At 35.4% G+C, this 18,557-nt stretch overlaps 1 protein-coding gene and 1 long non-coding RNA gene across 3 annotated transcripts; both read right to left on the bottom strand.

The window, feature by feature from the left end:
• Positions 1–6,972: 6,972 nt before the first annotated feature.
• Positions 6,973–18,279, bottom strand: LOC18438005 (nuclear transport factor 2B). Its single transcript, XM_006848213.4, has 2 exons — positions 17,865–18,279; positions 6,973–7,416 (listed from the first exon to the last, which is right to left on the bottom strand). The coding sequence occupies exons 1-2, from the start codon at positions 18,159–18,161 to the stop codon at positions 7,342–7,344; spliced, it is 372 nt and encodes a 123-aa protein (XP_006848276.1). The 5' UTR covers positions 18,162–18,279; the 3' UTR covers positions 6,973–7,341.
• LOC148781548 (uncharacterized) lies at positions 7,539–10,608 on the bottom strand. Of its 2 annotated transcripts, none has more exons than XR_016057666.1 (2): positions 8,146–10,608; positions 7,539–7,946 (listed from the first exon to the last, which is right to left on the bottom strand). It is a non-coding gene; the product is annotated as an uncharacterized LOC148781548 (long non-coding RNA). The 2 variants fall into 2 exon arrangements; XR_016057667.1 differs by having other exon boundaries at positions 7,539–7,943.
• Positions 18,280–18,557: the final 278 nt, after the last annotated feature.

Here is an 18,557-nt window from a genome sequence, read left to right as displayed (position 1 = left end):
AACAGTCCAGGGTTAATGCGGGTTTAGGCAAGGTCTGGATTCGGTTCGACAGAATCCGTGCTTAATGTTCGATTCTCGGTCCTAAATGGGGGGTTCAACCCCAATTTATAAACATATGTCCACCTTAATCACCATCCAAAATCTGGGATCAAATATGAACCGTTTATGCAAATGCCACTATTGGTCTCCTCAACGCCACTATCATTGATTTGTTATGATCACGGCTTGCAAAAGATACGATCTCTAATTTTGTGGTTGACATGATTTTAGACGATGGTGTGTCAGCTAGGCAACAATATTGATAGTAGTGTTGACACTACTACTAGTACCTGCTAGTTGAAATCTGGCTAAAACGCTAGTATAACCCATGTTGACGCAGTTAACACCGTAATGATGGTTACTTTCCACTGCTATCTGGCTATCTTGAGGTTTGACAATGGGCGGTGATTTTGGCCAATCTAGAATGGTTGTTGACGACAGTATTGCCCTCATTATTGTAATGATAGTTTCTTTTCAGTTCAGTTTGCATATCGATTGGCGGCAATTTCAATCAATCAGGGATCGACATTATTAAGACTGGCGTTAGCGCTAGTGCTAATGATTTTCTATGTCTGCATTCCAAGGTGTCAGTTGATGTGCCAGTTGCGTGATTGAGCCACTGTCATTGAACGCTATTGTTAAGGTTGTCAATGATAGTTTCATTGTAGTCATGATATTTTGATGAGGCCAAACCTTGCATTGACGCTACCTTTGGTAGAACTGCTTCTAGACTGAATATTTTTCCTTCTTGGACTGTTTATTTCAAATTTTTTCTTGCCTCGAGGCCAATTCCAGCATATCTAGGGGTCTCCCAAAGTTCTGAATTGAGGGTTGGGTCTTACAATAGACTTTACTAGGAGATCTACGTGCTAGGGTACAGGTCCTATGGTGCTTGTTTCAGAGTATTTTAGTTTGTTACAGTTCCTTCGATCAGGTCATGGTGTCTGCACCGAAACCAGGGTGGTTTGCGTATTTTTTGACATAAAAATTGAGGAGGTACCAAAGTGATTAAGCTTTTAAAAGCAACCATTTTTTTTGATAGATTAGTTGGTTTAAGCACTTCATTGATTTTTGATATGTATGACTATTTCATCAATATACATTTTCATCTGTCCAAAACGTGCAGTTATGGCATGTCCTATGCTCAAACCAATGTAAATGATATAGCGAGCTAGCTAATGGGAATCTCTATGAGATAGATTGATGAGTCTTATTTGTTCTTGATTATTCCCCGGTTTCAGAAGATCAATTGTTTTTTTCTCCCTTATCCTTTATTTTTTTCTCCTTGCACTAGTTAACTTTCTTTTCACATTACTATTTTTTAAAAATATGGAAAAAGTTTATCTAAGGTTGAGGGCCAAAACAATCAAATGTGCCTAAAAAATTCATTAGACGAAGCTATTCTGATGTTGAAAAACTATCAAATTGATCATCTCGATCTCAAGATGTATAGATGTGAAAAAAATGGAGTTTAATTTTGAGAAATAATACTTCGTGTAATGCATTATCTAGGTCGTTAATTTTCAATATTGTCAAATGTTTATATATTTGCTCAATCTACACTATTTTGAAGCTTTAAATTTTATAATTAGATCTGAAAATAAATTTTCTGGCTATTACAAAAAATTTTGCTATTTAAAAATTATCTTTTAATACTATTTAGAGGTACACCTTACTATTGTTAAGAGCCTCAACCTTATACAAACCATACCCTTTAATTAGATGGGTATGGTTTGAATGCGTGTTCGGAAATTCATTTGTTGCAATCGCCTTAAGTCACAACATTATTTGTATCCCGAAAATTTGGTCCACTAAAAACTCCTAGATAGGGTTCTACCTGAGGCACATATCTACAATTTGCTCTCACTAGAGCATAGAATCTTTCAAGATCTTCAATTCTATAATTTTCCTATTTGCAGATTATACCCTCAACGACAATTTTGCTATTTACATATTATACCCTCAATGAGAAAATATACCCTCTCTTAGGGTGGGAATCCACCCAGTCTGCAAGGGAATCCATCCCAAAAACAAGATTGGCAAAGGATCTATCCCAAAAAGATTTTATCACAATATTAACTTTATTCCACTCGTATTTTATCATTATCTGATCTCTTTAGAATGATGGACCTCTTTCATTTAAATAGACTTTAGAGAAATAAATAAATAAATAAATAACCCACTAGACATAAAGGAAAAAAGTATATAAGTATGCAACCTTATAATGTACCACTACGGATGCACCTACAAAATCCATTGGAAAAAGTAGTTTTAATGTTTAAAAACCCTTTGATTGATCATCTTGACATTGAGATGTATGATCATGAAAAATAAAAACATTTTAAGTCTCACAAATAGTTCATTTTGCAACATATTATCTACATCGTCCATTTTCAAGATTTTCATATGTTTATAGATCTACTTGATTTTAACCATTTTTTAAATTTAAAATTTTATAATTAGATATAAAAATAGATCTTGAGATAATCCTAAGAACATTTACATCAAAATCATATACCATGATAAAATTTGAAGGTGCACCTTACCGCTATAGCATCCGTATGCCCACTGCGCCCATAAATAAAACCCACCAAAATAACTTTCTCTCTCTTTCATATTTTTTCTTCCCCTCCTTATTTTCTCTCTCTTCATCTCTCTATTTTCTCGCTCTCTCTCTCACCATCATCCCTATTTTCTCTCTTTCTAACTTCCACATTAGAATAAAAGATAACTACCACTTATTATTTCCTAAACCAAAAGATTTTACCTTATCTATGTTATTATCTAAGATAGAGCTTCCCAAAAGGTATTACGCTCCAAATTAGGTGCTCTTAACTTCTCTCTTCTTATCCCTAATTAAAAATAAAAAATAAATAAACTTCAATTTTTATTTGCATTGAGCTTGAAGCCAAAGCTAATCAATCACCATTTACTAATTGATGATATAGTCTATCACCATGCGCCTCGGTATTTTTCCTTCACTTTCTTCATTAAGCCAGTTCATGGAATGCTTCATGCTTATCTCGAGATCTCGTTCTTTCAATTTCTTCATTAAGCCAATTCATCGAATGCTTCACTACTTATCTCGAAGAAGTAGAACACATAGATCTCAAGTTCAATCTTGATTTCTCCTTTAAACTCACTTGGTTGGATTTCAAATATTGCATTACACATATTTTCTTCTTCGTCATTGATTATCAAAATTTATTTATTTTTTTTACCATTGATAATTGAAATTTCTTAAACATCTGGGTTATTGGCGTCCCCTTTTGTATCAAGATCTACATCTTCATATTCTTCTTGCACATTGGGTTATCCGCACGTTTATTGTATTGAGATCTACCTCTTCAGATTCTTGTTCCTCTCGCTCCAATTGCAATTTATGAAATATTTCGCATAGACATTGTTTTACTACTTTGCAAATACTCTCTACTAGGTCTTTTTTTATTCTATCAAATCTTTGATCAAAGTTGTCCATAACTAGATCAGGGATCTTAGAGCTCTAATACATGCTAGGAGAAAAAATAATTATAATAAAAATTAAACAAAGGATGAGAGATTATACTCACTCTTAGAGTCTGAAAGAGAATCCATCCAACGAGAGAATATACCCTCTCTCAGGATCTGAAAGGGAATCCACCCCAACAAGAGAATATACGTTCCCTCAACGAGAGAATATACCCCTCTCACGGTCTCCAAAGGAATCCACCTGATCTATCAAGGAATCCACTCAAAAAACTAGATATGCAAGAGAATCCATCCCAAAAAATCTTATCACAATATTAACTTCATTAAACTCTCACTAATCATTCTCTGATCTTTTTACAATGAGGACCTCTTCCCTTTAAATAGATTTTTAGGAAAAAAATAAACAAATAAAAAAACTCACAATAAATAAAACCCTCCAAAATAACTTTTTCTCTCTCTTCCATGTTTTTTCCTCCCCTCCCTATTTTTCTCTCTTCTCTCTCTATTTTCTCTCACTTTTTCTCTCTCTCAAATTCCATCTGTATTTTCTCTGTAGCTAACTTCCACATTAGAGTAAAAGATAACGATTGCTTATTATTTCATAAACCAAAAGATCTTTACCTTATTTATCTATGTTATTTTTTTTTGACGAACATTCCAAATTTTATTATATCATACTAAACGAAAGAGATTACATCATTAGAGACCACAAGGGAAGGCAAAGACGCACCACCCTTAGCGAGGGAATCCGCAAGAGCATAACATGAGAGAAAGAAACAGACAGGGGGCAGAGAGGTCAAAAATTTCTAGCCGAAAAAACATGAGAGAAAGAAACAGACAAGGGCAGAGTGGTCCAAAATTTCCAGCCAGATTGACTGCAATTTCCACAGGATGTGTAACTCCTTGTTGCACCAACCAATAACATTTAAAGAATCCCCCTTCAAAGATACAACTATTGCCAATGTTGCTAGAGATAAACAACTTATCCCTTGCAGCAAGGAGGCAAGTTCCGCATGGTTAGCTGTGGTAGAGCCTAATGGACCCCCAATGAAGAAAATGACCACTCCTTGCTCATTGCGTAAAACGCCGCCAATACCAGCTGCCCCAAGGTTGCCTAACAAGCTTCCATTGAAATTAAGCTTAAATCGACCAAGTTCCGAAGGAGACCAGAAGCATTTGGGTCTCGTCTTCACTTTCCCAGGTAGGAATAAGTTTTGCAAATTGAGCATAACTTCTGCGTGGGATACACCCCAACCCTCCTTGGTGATTGAGAACCACTACCAGATTGTACGTTTGACATTATTAAACAAACGATCATCTGATAGGCTGACACCATCAAAGGTACGCCTATCCTTTTCCTTTCGGATCTCCCCGCCACCGCACGTCTGGCAATTTGCCAAACCAGAACTCCATCACGCACCCAACTAGGCCTTCTAAACTTATCTCTTCTTATCCCTAAGTAAAAATAAAAAATAAATAAACTTCAATTTTCATTTGCATGAACATGTTTATGAATTTCCATGCCGGTCTATGCTATAGATATGTACCCAAATTCACATTTAGCAAAAAGTGCTTTCAAAATTATCCAAAAATAAAGACTTGCTAATTATCCATTGCCCTTCATCTATTTATTCAAAGGAAAAGTCTCCCATATACATTATGTGCATATTACAATAGTGCACAAGCTCACTTCCAACGGCTCAGATGAAACATGCACACAAAGAAGTTTTGTATTTTACTTTATTTTAATTTTAAGGCATTTTAGTTAACTTTCTTGTTCAAAACATATTTTATCGTTTTATACATTATGCCATATTATATTGCTTGTGCACCCTTCAAGCGTCCACCATATGTGGATGCTACACCATCCTTTATTCAAATACACAATCAACTTACATTGAAACATATCCAAACAGATTTAAACGGTTCTCAGGGATTACCTCTATGGTCCATTTTTCTCCACCCGATTACTTAATCACACCTAATACACCCCATTAGTGCCCTTCAAAAGTTCAGGGTGAACCGGTGTTTTGTGAGCGATTTCTAAAAGGAAAAAAATGTTGTTTTGATGCCCAAATATCCTCAATCAAATTAAAGCCCGTCTCAAAAATTTCACTAGAAGCAGTTGTTTTTGATGGCCAAATATCCTCAAATTGATCATCTCGACATCAAAATGCATAGATTTCAAGTTTTGGAAATAATGGATTTTGTAATGTTGTTTTTTGGACCGTTAATTTTCAAGATTTTCATAGATCTGTTCGGACTATTTTGGAGGCTTTAAATTTTATAATTAAAGATAAAAATATATTTTAAAATTATCATAAAATTTTCCAATATTGAAACTACATTTCTCGATACTATTTGAAAGTGCGCTTTACTTTGATTGTTTAGAGCCTCAGCTCCATACAAACCACAACCTTTCTAAGATAGAGGGTGCGGCCACGGTACCTCCCAATCTAATTGTCACATCTTAGAAGAGGGATAGGGTGCGGCCACGGTACCTCCCAATCTAATTGTCACATCTTAGAAGAGGGATAGGTTTCCTGTAGTCCCCGAATCAATACTGTAAAAGATGGCCAACAATATAAATACGACGGTGCATTTCGCTACCATTAAAATGTCACAGCCATACGAGGACATCTAGCTGTCAAGATTAATTGCCCTATCAAGGAGTTTGTCTCGTGGGGACAACAAGAAGTTTAACCTTTTTTAAATGGAACCGTATACCTTGCTAGTATTTACGTTTGGTATAAAGAGGTGATCCAAATGTTAGTATTTACATTTGGTATAAGGAGGTGATCCAAAATTTGGCTGCTTGGGTACTCAATTTTTAAAAAACAATAACTTTTGAACTTTGAGCCTAACTAATAGAAAAAATTTAACAGCCCAATTTCACATCCAATGGTCAAAATTAATTCTGACATCTTAAAACGCTCGAATCTTATTTTCAAGATTAATGCTTGCCTCTTAAAACCCTTAAAATCTTATTCTCCACCAAATAAGTGGCGGCAGTCGAAAGTCGATTCTTAGAGCACGGATTTATTTGGAACATTTTTTTTCGTAGATCCAACCCTGAACATTCTTTAAGAATTGATCTAAAAAGGAAAATATTTGACAGTTTGGGGAACAAACATATTTCCCTAATTAGGTGTTCTACCCATGAGACAATTGGTACAGTTTTTGTCCGCCGGATCACAGCACAATTTTCCTTCAAATGAAATATTTTCTGTACAATTTGGTTTAAATTTCAAATTCAGAAAAGCACGTTGGTGCATTTTGCTGCAAACAGTCATATAAAAAATAAACAAATACAATCAAAAGAATCAATTTTTGTAAGTTAATAAAAAAAGATCGATTTCATATCTCACACACCAGTTACCACTCCCTTACCTTCAACAAACTAATATGTAAGAAGGGAATTGAGGACCCATTGCACAGGTAAGAGCACTCAGAGATGAGAAGAGAGACCATAACCCAATATCTAAATTTATGTTGAATTTGAAAGACACTCAAAAGAAATTTCATAAAAAATAGTCCCCCAACACTAAGGGGAAGAAGCTAGAATCAAAGACACTAATCCATAGAAGGAAATTTCAATGGACACCAAACCATCTTTCCAAATCTAATTGTTCATCCCATATTAAGAACAAACAAAAAGCAGACATCTTGATCCCACTCCCAGATAGTTTGATAGGAACCAAATCGCAACAAGAGAAACCCAATATTCAAAACCACAAAAGAGGAAATAAACAGTAATAATCATTTGAGGTAGACACAGATGCAGCCCCCACTCACCAAATAGTCCCAAAAATCTATCCCAAATTTGTGAATGAATCACGCATAATTAAGCCGGAATATGTCATTCAACACATAGTAACTGTTCTGAGGTGTCTGGAGCAAATGGAACATCTGCAAAACCGAGAAATGGAAATAAGCAAATATAAAGAGCACCAAAAAAATTGTGTCCAACAACCTAACGTAGGACGCAGAAAAGAAAGGAACCCATCAAAATAAACTGAAAGACATCCAACTTAACCATAGTAACTTCGTTTTATAGATAAAAATAATTTTTGTCATTTTGACAGCCACATTTTATTAGGGAATCCACAAATACAAAAATGATCGGAACCAAACTGAAGTAACAAAAATTTGCTAAACTTCTCTCAAAACAGGAAACAGTGACTAAGATAACCCAAACCATAATTTAAAAAATGGAATCTCCCACAGCACTGGACCAAACAGCAATCCGAATCAGCTTTTCTGAAGTTCCTAAGGTCTTATACCGCAAACACATTGAACTCAAGTGAGGCCCGTATTTGTTCCATGATCTATGGGTCTACTGAAGCTGCCCACTTCGATCATTAGCCAAGATTTTGACCGGATACAAAATCACTGGTGCTCGATCTAATAAGTTTGAGGCAGAATATCTAATATTACTGCTGAACCACCCAAAAAAAAAAAAAAAAAATGCATTAGTAATCATCAAAGGGACAGAATTTATTTAGCTAAATTAGCATGAATACAAACTCAGTGACTATCGCAACATCCAAAAGCCTTCTCTTTTTTTGCAGGGAAATCAAAGCCTTGGGTTCTTTGCAAGGGATACCCCTCAACTTCCCAACTGTCCTACACTTTCACCTGTCATATGGTATCGATATTTTGACATGTCTCTACAGCTCTAGACTCTGGTGTTCCGCATGCTCCCACTCCACCAAGCACATGCATATGTAAAAAATAAGAAAACTTTATTGTATAATATTAAGAAGTCTTATTTTATGTAAGCGCACAGAGATGCCCTATCATATCAGCTTTTATGACTGAAGTATTACTTTTTGACTTGTGTTGGACGTCAACATTTGTGTTGCAGTCCATGAAACTCAGACTGCACCCAAACGACCTGCAACTGTACAAAAAAACTACTGTTAAGTGGCAGTCCTTACACTAATTAAAAAGTACTCACTTATTTGATCCACACAAACTACTCTTAATGGAACTGTCACAAATTCCACATATCCAAAGAGTTGCCTTACTGTTTTTAACCTTTTTTAACTTTTCAGAGAATCCAACTTCAACTACCAAGTATAATTCCATCTACACACTCTAGGATCTCATCGTAAAACCTTGTATTTGTACGCACTTATTTAAAGCACCTTCCATCATATATTTTGACAAAATGAATTTCTTCCTACCTCAACATGTCCTAAAATACTTTGGTCTTACACTTGGCTCCTCTAGATCCTTCAGTCTTTCACTTCCAACATATCATTTCCACCTCCATGCCACACAGTGATCACCACCAAATTTCCTAGTTATTCTCTTTAATACTTCGAATAAAAAACAATATCCCATCCACTTGAATTCCATTGAGTAGTTTTTTGCAAAAACTCTAGAAACCCCAACATCCACCTCATAAAGAAACCAAACCTTCTTAAACCATTTCATAAAATCTAGGTTCTCCAAAATATTTGGGGCACTCTCTGAGATGATTGAGGATTTGTGGGGAGGCATTCTCAGCGGTAATAGGGGATTAGTGGGGGCACATCCTCAGAACTTACAGGGGACTTGTGGGGAGGCAATCTCAGAGCTGGTGGGGGATTTTCATGATTGTTCTACTCAGGGCCATTTGGTATTTGTGATTCCTCTTATGCAGATGCTCAGGCTTTTATCACAGACATCAAGCTTTGTATTAGTTAGGCAAAGACACCGATGATACTAGAGGGAGATTTGCTTTAATGTCATTAGAAGGAACACAAAGAGATGATAGAGGATTTGTGGGGAACCACTCTCAGAGCCCATAGGGGGTAGGTGGGGGTGCATTCTCAGAGCTCGTGGGGGATTTGTGGGGGCGCATTCTGAGAGCTTGTGGAGAATTTTCGTTATTGTCCTACTCAGGGCCAGTTGGTGCTTGTGATTCCTCTTATTCAGATGCCCAGGCTTTTATCACAGATATATTAGGCTTTGTATTGATTGGGCAAAGAGAGCAATGATAGTAGAGGGTGTTTGCTTCAATGTCAATGGAAACCATGCAAAGAAGGTGCGACCTCCGAGCCGCTGATCTACGATCTTTGAGGAGATGTTTGACTTATGTCTAGATGTATATCTTTTCGCCAAGTGTATTTCACAACCAATGCAAATGTTTGTGACATGAGATGACGCTCACCTTTAAGAGGGTGGCATAATCCAGAAAGCTTGGTCTCCTTTCAAACTATCTTTCACAGTTTTTCAATAAAGGTTAATTACCAAAAAAAAAAAAAAAAAAAAAAGAAAAACAGGTTTTACGAAGCACGACTTCTTCAACCCAAAAGCACTCAGGCAACTAGGCTCATGCCACAGGATAAAAGTGTTGCTACCTACACACTAGCAAAATTAGAACCCTATGATCATTGACATGGTTTGACCAGTTAGACTTGGTCAAACCAGACCAAGGGCATACAGCTAACAAATGTTCATTTATCATCCCACTTCGGACCACTAGATCAAACCAAACATTCAAACTGCGATCTAAAGGGCGTGTTTCCATTGTCTAGCATTCAGGGAGCGGCTTCCGAAAACACACTCCATTTGACATTAAATTTATCTTGTGGCTTCAACGGGGATGCTGCAAACATGGGAGATTTTTGGTGGAACTTGGGTCTCCCACTACCCAAAAGTTCCACCAAAACAAACACGTCCAAAGGTTCTCAAGGAGCTGCTTATGATGACATCCCGTGCAATGAATGAAAAGTCGGCCGCCCGGCCACCTAGGCGGAATTTTTCATAAAACACCTAAGTGTGGTCAAGGCGGTCTATATTAGGCGAGAAAAGCTAGGTGCTCACCTAGGCAGTGTAAAAGGCGGGCGCCTAGGCATTACCTTGAAAATATCATAATTTGCATGTAAAAATAATTATTAATTTATTAATAAACCAAAAGATAGTATTTCGTAATTATTAATTTATCAAAAATACTTTTTGCAATTAACATTAATTAATTTATTGATAATAAAAAAGATAGCATTAATTATTAATTTATTAAAAATACTTTTTGCATGTAACATTAATTAATTTATTGAGAACCCAAAAATAACAATTACGAATATGCTTTTTGCATGTAACATCAATTATTAATTTATTCGGAAATAAAAAAAATAGTATTAATTTGTAATTTATCAAAAGTGCCTTTTGCATGTAATAGTAATTAATTCATTGGTAACCCAAAATTAATAACTACAAAAATGTTTTTTACATGTAACATTAATTTATTGAGCAAAAAAAAAAATGGCATTAATTTGTAATTATTAATTTATCGAAAATTTCTTTTGCATGTGATAGTAATTTAATTTATTGGGAACCCAAAAATAATAACTACGAAAATGCTTTTTGCATGTAACATTAATTATTAATTTATTAAAAAACCAAAGAAATAATATTAATTCATAATTTATCGAAAATACCTTTTGCGTGTGATAGTAATTGATTTATTGGGAACCCAAAAATAATAACAACAAAAATGCTTTTTGAGTATAATATTAATTCATTGGGAAACCAAAAAATTAATATTAATTTGCAATTACTAATTTATCAAAAATGCTTGTTGCCTGTGATAGGATATTGGGAGCCCAAAAATAACTACGAAAATGCTTTTTGCATGACATTAATTATTAATTTTTTGGAAAACCAAAAAAATAGTATTAATTCGTAATTACTATTTTATCAAAAATGCGTTTTGCATGTGATAGTAATTAATTTATTGGGAACCCCAAAATAACTACGAAATTTTTTTTTGCATGTAACATTAATTTCTTGGGAAACCAAAAAAATAGTATTAATTCGTAATTACTAATTTATCAAAAATGCCTTTTGCAATGTGATAGTAATTAATTTATTGGGAACCCCAAAATAACTACGAAAATGTTTTTTGCATGTAACATTAATTATTAATTTATTGATTAACCAAAAAAATAATATTAATGTGTAATTATTATTATATAGTATATACAATAAATGGGGAGAAGTGTAAAGGATCCATCTTTTAAAAAAAAAATACTAGCCACCTTTGGGTCTGGGCGCCCGCCTTAGCACTAAGGTGGCCCAAAACCCCACCACCTAGGTGGTCCAAACCCCCACCACCTAGGTGGTCCAAACCCCCACCACCTAGGTGGCCGCTTCCGCCTTAAGTCTTGGGTATAAAAATTGTGTATCAAGAAGGCGGAGGTAGCCGCCTAGACGTTGGGGGCTATGGGCTGCCTAGGCGCTAAGGTGGCTGCCTAGGCGGCCGCCCAAACCTATAGGCGGCTACTGTTGTTTTTTTTTAAAAAACGTTGGATCCCCCACACCTCCCCCATTTATTGTGTATACTATATAATAATAATTACACATTAACACTATTTTTTTGGTTTACCAATAAATTAACAATTAATGTTAAATGCAAACAGCATTTTCATAGTTATTATTTTTGGGTTCCCAATAAATTAATTATTATCACATACAAAAGGTGTTTTTCATAAATTAGTAATTACGGTTTAATACTATTTTTTTGGTTTCCCAATAAATTAATAATTAATGTTACATGCAAAAAGCATTTTCGTAGTTATTATTTTTGGGTTCCAGATAAATTAATTACTATCACACGAAAAAGGCATTTTCGATAAATTAATAATTATGAATTAATACTATTTTTTTTGGTTTCCCAATAAATTAATAATTAACGTTAATACCAAAGACATTTTCGTAGTTATTATTTTTGGGTTCCCAATAAATTAATAACTATTATATGCAAAAGGCATTTTTGATAAATTAGTAATTACGAAATAATATTTCCTAATAAATTAATAATTAATGTTGCATGCAAAAAGCATTTTCGTAGTTATTATTTTTGGGTTCCCAAAAAATTAATTACTATCACATGCAAAAGGCATTTTTGATAAATTAGTAATTAAAAATTAATATTATTTTTTTTGGCTTCCGAATAAATTAATAATTAATGTTACATGCAAAACACATATTCGCAATTATATTTTTGGGTTCCCAATAAATTAATTACTATTACATGCAAAAGGATTTTTTGATAAATCAGTAATTACAAATTAATATTAATTTTTTGATTTTCCAATAAATTAATAATTAATGTTACCTGCAAACAATATTTTTGACAAATTAATAATTATGAACTAATAATATCTTTTGATTTATCAATAAATTAATAATTAATGTTACATGCAAAAAACATTTTCAATAAATTAATAATTACGACATACTATCTTTTGGTTTACCAATAAATTAATAATTATTGTTACATGCAAATTACAAATTAATTACAATATTTTCAATGCGACGCCTAGGCGCCTGCCTTTTACACAGCCTAGGCGGGCACCTTGGGTGCCTTATCTTTTTCAACTTAATGCAGACGCCTTGACCACGCCTAGGCATTTTATGAAAACAGTCTGCCTAGGCGATGGGGCGGCCAACTTTTCGTTCATTGGGTATGCAAAAGATGGATCCAATCCATTAGGCCAATAAGCCAATGAATCTACCAGACAATTAACACTTGGGTATAAAAGCCCAAATAATGAGATTCATTAGGTGGCATCAATAATCCTTTATTTCAATAACTAGAAAAAAGGGAGAAAACTTTGTTAACTTGGATTTATTTTATTTTTTGAAACTTGGTTTTATTTGAAGGACAAACCTCCATCTCCGAACCCTAGATGTCCTCACACAAATCAATTGTGCCCCAGTAAATGGCAGGGCACATATCAATGTCTTCTTTCACGCAGGATTGTTAATTCATCATCTTATCCATGTTATCTACTTTTTAGAATAGGGACAGAGTAATATGGATGACAAGGCTAAACAGCAGAAAAAGGTTAGCCATATTTAATATTAACATGCCTAAGATAATTCATTAATTTAAACAGAAATTTAAAAGCAATAAATCTAGCCACCCCATATTCATACCAATTAGACTAAAAATATTCCTAATTTCTTGGGAAAACACCATCCTAGCAGGGATTGTTACTTTATTGAGTATTTCAAGTCTCAAAACTCAATACATTTAGTCAGGTAAAAAGAAGGTTCTTAATATGACAAACAAATAACTTCTTTTTTTTAGTTTAAACTTTGTCCCTTCGAATTTCAATGGGCAAATTCAAACTCAATCACTTTTTATCTTTTGCGATGATACTCAAAACACCTCTCTTCTGTACCAGAATTCAACCCATAATCCTAAATCCAACTTAAACAAGAAAATAGAGCCAAATACAAACAACTACACCATCCTAAACCCCGTAAGAAAAATAAATAATAAATATATATATGAAATAAACAAATCTGATCCCAATCATGTTCTCTCTTCTATAGCATAAAACTGTGTTTACAACCCAAAAAGTACTCAGATCAATAAAACACAAAACAAAAAGCACTTCAGCTGCAAAAAACTGAAATCACTGCTTAAAGTGAAGTATTCACATTTATTGGATTCCTAAAGCAATATGATTCTAAGAACCCCTAATATGATAGTTCCCAAATATATGCTGATAGGATAATTCATCCATTAACATGGAAAACCACTCCTTAAAGAAAAAGGACAGTTGTTAAATATTTCACTCACGCAAATGTTTTCCTCACCAGAAAACAAAAAACCATAACATAAAGGGTGGAAAAAGGACAAGACAAAGGCCATGGGTTTTTCTATTTTCTAGCACATTCTGCAACCATATAGGACCCCCTTGCTAGGATTGCACAAGGGTGTGGGTTTAAATATGTTAGAATTCTCCAGCAATATGTCATGTGTCATGGCCATAACATATAACATAGAAGAACTAGGATTCTCATAGAAGACTCGGGACTTCCTCAAAATGCTCGCCTATATGCCAAGTCTCACCGATTTAAAAGAAACATCATAAGAACAAAATCTGGCTGGTTGGTTTTGCCAATAAGACTAAAACCATCATGTCATTGGTTAGGTCTGATTCCAAGCCTACAAGTTCAAGAGAACAACAAACTAGACAACCCATTTACAATTATCCTGTCAATGTGGGGTCCCTACCTAGTTGAAAGGAATAAACTTGGAAGCAAAAGTGTGCACCACCAAACATTATGTATGAAAATTTCACCCCAATGAACATCTACAGGATCTTCTCTAGAGCCAAATATGTGCTAAAGTAGATCCAACCTACAGAAAAAACAAGTACATGCCTTGATCTTTTCAAAGTGCAGATTCAAACTTTACATTCAGCAGTGGCTTCCAAGTTGAAATTCATGTCGCATGATAATTTTCCCTATATTAACTATTCTGAAGCTTTGAGACAATTAACTTAAAGCACTAAACTCAAATTCAACAAGGTCGCCCTTTAAGCCAAGTTAATTTACTAATTCCATAATTCAGCTCAATGACTAAAGAATAAAAACAAGCCAAGACAAGTCGTGGCCAAAGAATGAAAAAATACTGTCCAGAAAATTTCTGGACATGCGCTTAAACAAGAAGTTTCACAATATATCAACTAATCAACTTTTTTTTTGGGGTAATTCAGTGGGGATGACGAGCCCCTACCTGTTTTTTTTAAATTGTTCGTAGTTTTTTAATGCATTAAGTGAGAATGGAAGCCTACACCTCAACAGGGGCACAAGTGGTGCTACCACCACGACCCCAACCCCATCTCACTAATCAACTATTTCCATGACAAAGTAGAGCAACTTCAGCATGAGACACCAAATTCTAGTAGTAAAATGGAGGCATATCCACACAACATCCCGTTGGGGACTGCCAGAAGTTGTGCTAGAACTCATACCTAATAAAATCAGAGTTGTCAAATGGAACTAGACAAAAGGCCATATTTCAAGTACATTTCAAGGACCGAAAATCAAGGAATCCATTCATCATAAACCATAGCAGGAATACAAAAATTGTACTCAAGAACTCGCAATCAAAACATGGTACTTTACCCTACCAGTAAATAAGAAATGAGACCTTGAAGCACAAAATTTAGCATGAGCACATCAAGAGGCAAAGAACAATAAAAGAACCACGAATCTACAGACTCAGCTCACTATAGAGAGGATTGGTTCATAGGAATGAGATCAACACCTAATATAAATCAAAATAAATAAATCTCAGCTCATGTATGCTCCTCTGGTTGTTAAGAAGCTGCAAAATTATCTCGAATCCTAATTAAACGAAAGTCTACCGTGTTTCCAAATGCATCAATCACAAATTGCTAATCCATGTCATTTACTTTCCGATCTTTTGGGCCCCTAAAGCATCCTCCACAATAATCTGTCAACATTTTCATCAAAAGAAAAAAACCATGTCATAGATTTCTTGTTCCAACATTCTTTAAAAGTGGGCAACTCAAATTAACTGATTATTCGAGCAACTTCTATTATTGACTCCCAATATACACATATACAAAAGACTTAAATGGAATCACATTGGCAGATGAGTTAACAGCGACTAACAATCCAAGAAAGGAAGGTGATGATTCCACCTATTTTAAACAAAAAGGAGTCCAAAAATTATTCGTATGGCGCTAAAAAATGGCCTTTACATCATCTCTTGCTCAAATAATTTCCCATGTTTCTGCAAGGTACTAAAAGGGAAAGATGCCTCTGTTCCATTCATTTGTGATGTATCGATATTTAAATTTTGTTTCCTATATTAAAATTTTGTTTCCTATATAGAATATCACAATTATTTGTTATTTCGCCCACGATCCTCACTATCAAAACAATTTCCTTGTGTTCCCATGGATTTACACATAAACACACTACATTCACGACAAATCAAACGGATCCCAAATAAATAGACCTATACTCCTTGTACCAAATATTCTCCTCATTAATTCTTCCAAGGTTTGCTCATAGATAAGGAGGTCCCATCAGAGGATCATAGATATATTTGCAAATCCAGTTTAAAACAACATATAGAGAATTGGATTCAAACTTTCGAAAAAAAAAAATGAACCAAATCCTTCACCAACCCAACTTCAGCTGAGCCACCCCACTTGAGCCACGGTGCGAGTAAATAGGCATTTAAATCAACATATGAAACAATGAAGAATGCATCCGGTACCACACAATCGACTCATGAAATCAAAAGTCAAGAAGTAAAAACAGTACAAACACCTATACCTTCAAGGAAATGTAGAGTATGCTCGTTTAACTAAATTGAGAATGTTTGTGTGTGTGTGGGTGAGAGAGAGAAGAGAGACTCTGTGTATGTGTGTGTGTGTGTGTGTGTGTGTGTGTGTGAGAGAGAGAGAGAGAGAGAGAGAGAGAGAACCTTTCAAATGGAAAATGGGTCATTTCCTATAATGAGGATAAAATGAAGGTGTTAAGGAACAAAATACTAAGTTCATAAACGTCGTATCAATTGAAGGGACAAAAATACCTGTTTATTTATTATAAGCACCCATACAATCATCAAATGAATGATGCACACATGAGACGTACACATCAATATGTACAAGAGAGAACAGGCACAAAGAGGCATGTACAATTGTAAGAAAAAAACATTAAGAGAAAACATAAGAAAGAAGAAGAAACTAGAAACAAGGTCATTGGAGAAAGTAACAACTAATCCCCAAATGACAAATGCACAAGCATGCCACTATAAAAAAAAAAAACAACCAAAATCCAAACAACCAACAGAGAACCCTGAAAAACTTGTTTGCACCTATTCCAAGAAGAAATTAAACATGTCACGTCAGATCTGAACCCAAAAATCAAAATCCAACCCTAATTCACCAGATCCCTCCAATCATCTACAGTCAAACATGATCATCTTAGATGAACACCGTCCATCTCATTAAACTAAAATATATAATCACAAAGTATTCTGCAAATCAAGGATACATGATAGAGGATATGGTACATGTAAAGCCATATCTTCAGAAAATAACATGCCAGCACACACACAGAGGGAACCTCAAATATTCATCTCAGAACTTTAAAATGAATCTCAGATGAAGATCACAGATCTCAATAAGACAAAAGACATTACCCTATGCAACTAATCAAAGTTCCAATTACATAAATATATAAAGAACCCAAACCTGAATAAAATAACACACACAACGAGATAGAGAGGCAAGAAAGGATGTAAAAAAGGGAGAAAGAGTGTGTGTGTGTGCGGCAGTTGAAGGGTGCGTTTGGGGTTCAGATTCGCACGAGACATAAGTAGATAGAGAGAAAACCTCAAATATTCACTTTAGATGATCACTGGCACAGAGAGAGGGAATCTAGAGAGAGATACCTGGATAGAATCCATGAAGCAAAACAACAGTAATACATCAAAGAAGCAAACCTAAAGCCACATACACATCGAGATTCTAGAGAAAGAAACACAGACATAGAATTAGAGAGGGGAGCGAGGTTTTCCGGACCTGGCTGAATTTTAGGGCATGCTGCTCCCCTGCCAGCTGGAGGTTGCCACTGACGAAGACGATGATCGAGTTGGGATGCACAGATGGCTGGGAATCGATGGTGGTGATGGAGTGCTGGCACTGTTGAAAGGGGAGACTCGTGAGCTTGGTGACAATGTTCTGAGCTCCCTGAACCTTCTGGCCCTCGAACGTGAGCATGGAGTTGTCCTGGTAGAGAGAGGCTAAGCCTGCCCTATTGGTGTCGAAGGTGGAGTAGTAGTGCTCCACGAAGGCTCGAGCCACCACGTCCGTGTCCATCGAGCCCACTTGCTGGTGCTGCGCTACAACGAGAGAGAGCGAGAGAGACAGAGGACACAAAAGCACTGGAAGGGAGAGAGGAGAGAGAAAGAGCGAGAGATCCGAAGCAGGGTTGCGTGGGAGAGAAATGGGTGGTGGTGATTGGGGTTTTATATTGTCCGACGGGCCTGCTTTCTCTCTCTCTCTACGCGTCGCTCTCTCCTTCTCTTTTTTAGTTTTTCTCTCTTTTCAGGTAGCCCCAGATACTACTAGATCCATTTGATTTGTATCCGGGGATTTTAATGGGGCTCTAAACAATAAGAAGAGCGTTTAAATAGTGAAAATTTTTGTGATTGCGTTAGAAGCACATTTTCATCTCAATTAGAAAATTTAAAGCTTAAAAAATGATGTAGATCA

The sequence above is a fragment of the Amborella trichopoda genome, chromosome 6 (genome assembly GCF_054954075.1).
Source record: "Amborella trichopoda isolate Santa Cruz 75 chromosome 6, AtrichopodaSantaCruz75HAP2 v2.0, whole genome shotgun sequence".
Taxonomy (NCBI): domain Eukaryota; kingdom Viridiplantae; phylum Streptophyta; class Magnoliopsida; order Amborellales; family Amborellaceae; genus Amborella; species Amborella trichopoda.
This window is presented reverse-complemented; position numbering and strand designations above follow the sequence as displayed.

What these genes read in the sequence shown, in the direction of transcription:
- LOC18438005 (XM_006848213.4), bottom strand. Translation starts at nt 18,161, where the DNA reads ATGGACACGGACGTGGTGGCTCGAGCCTTCGTGGAGCACTACTACTCC. An exon ending in ATGCCCTAAAATTCAGCCAG is followed by an intron (nt 7,417 to 17,864) that starts GTCCGGAAAACC and finishes TCGGTTTTGCAG; the next exon opens with ATGTTCCATTTGCTCCAGAC.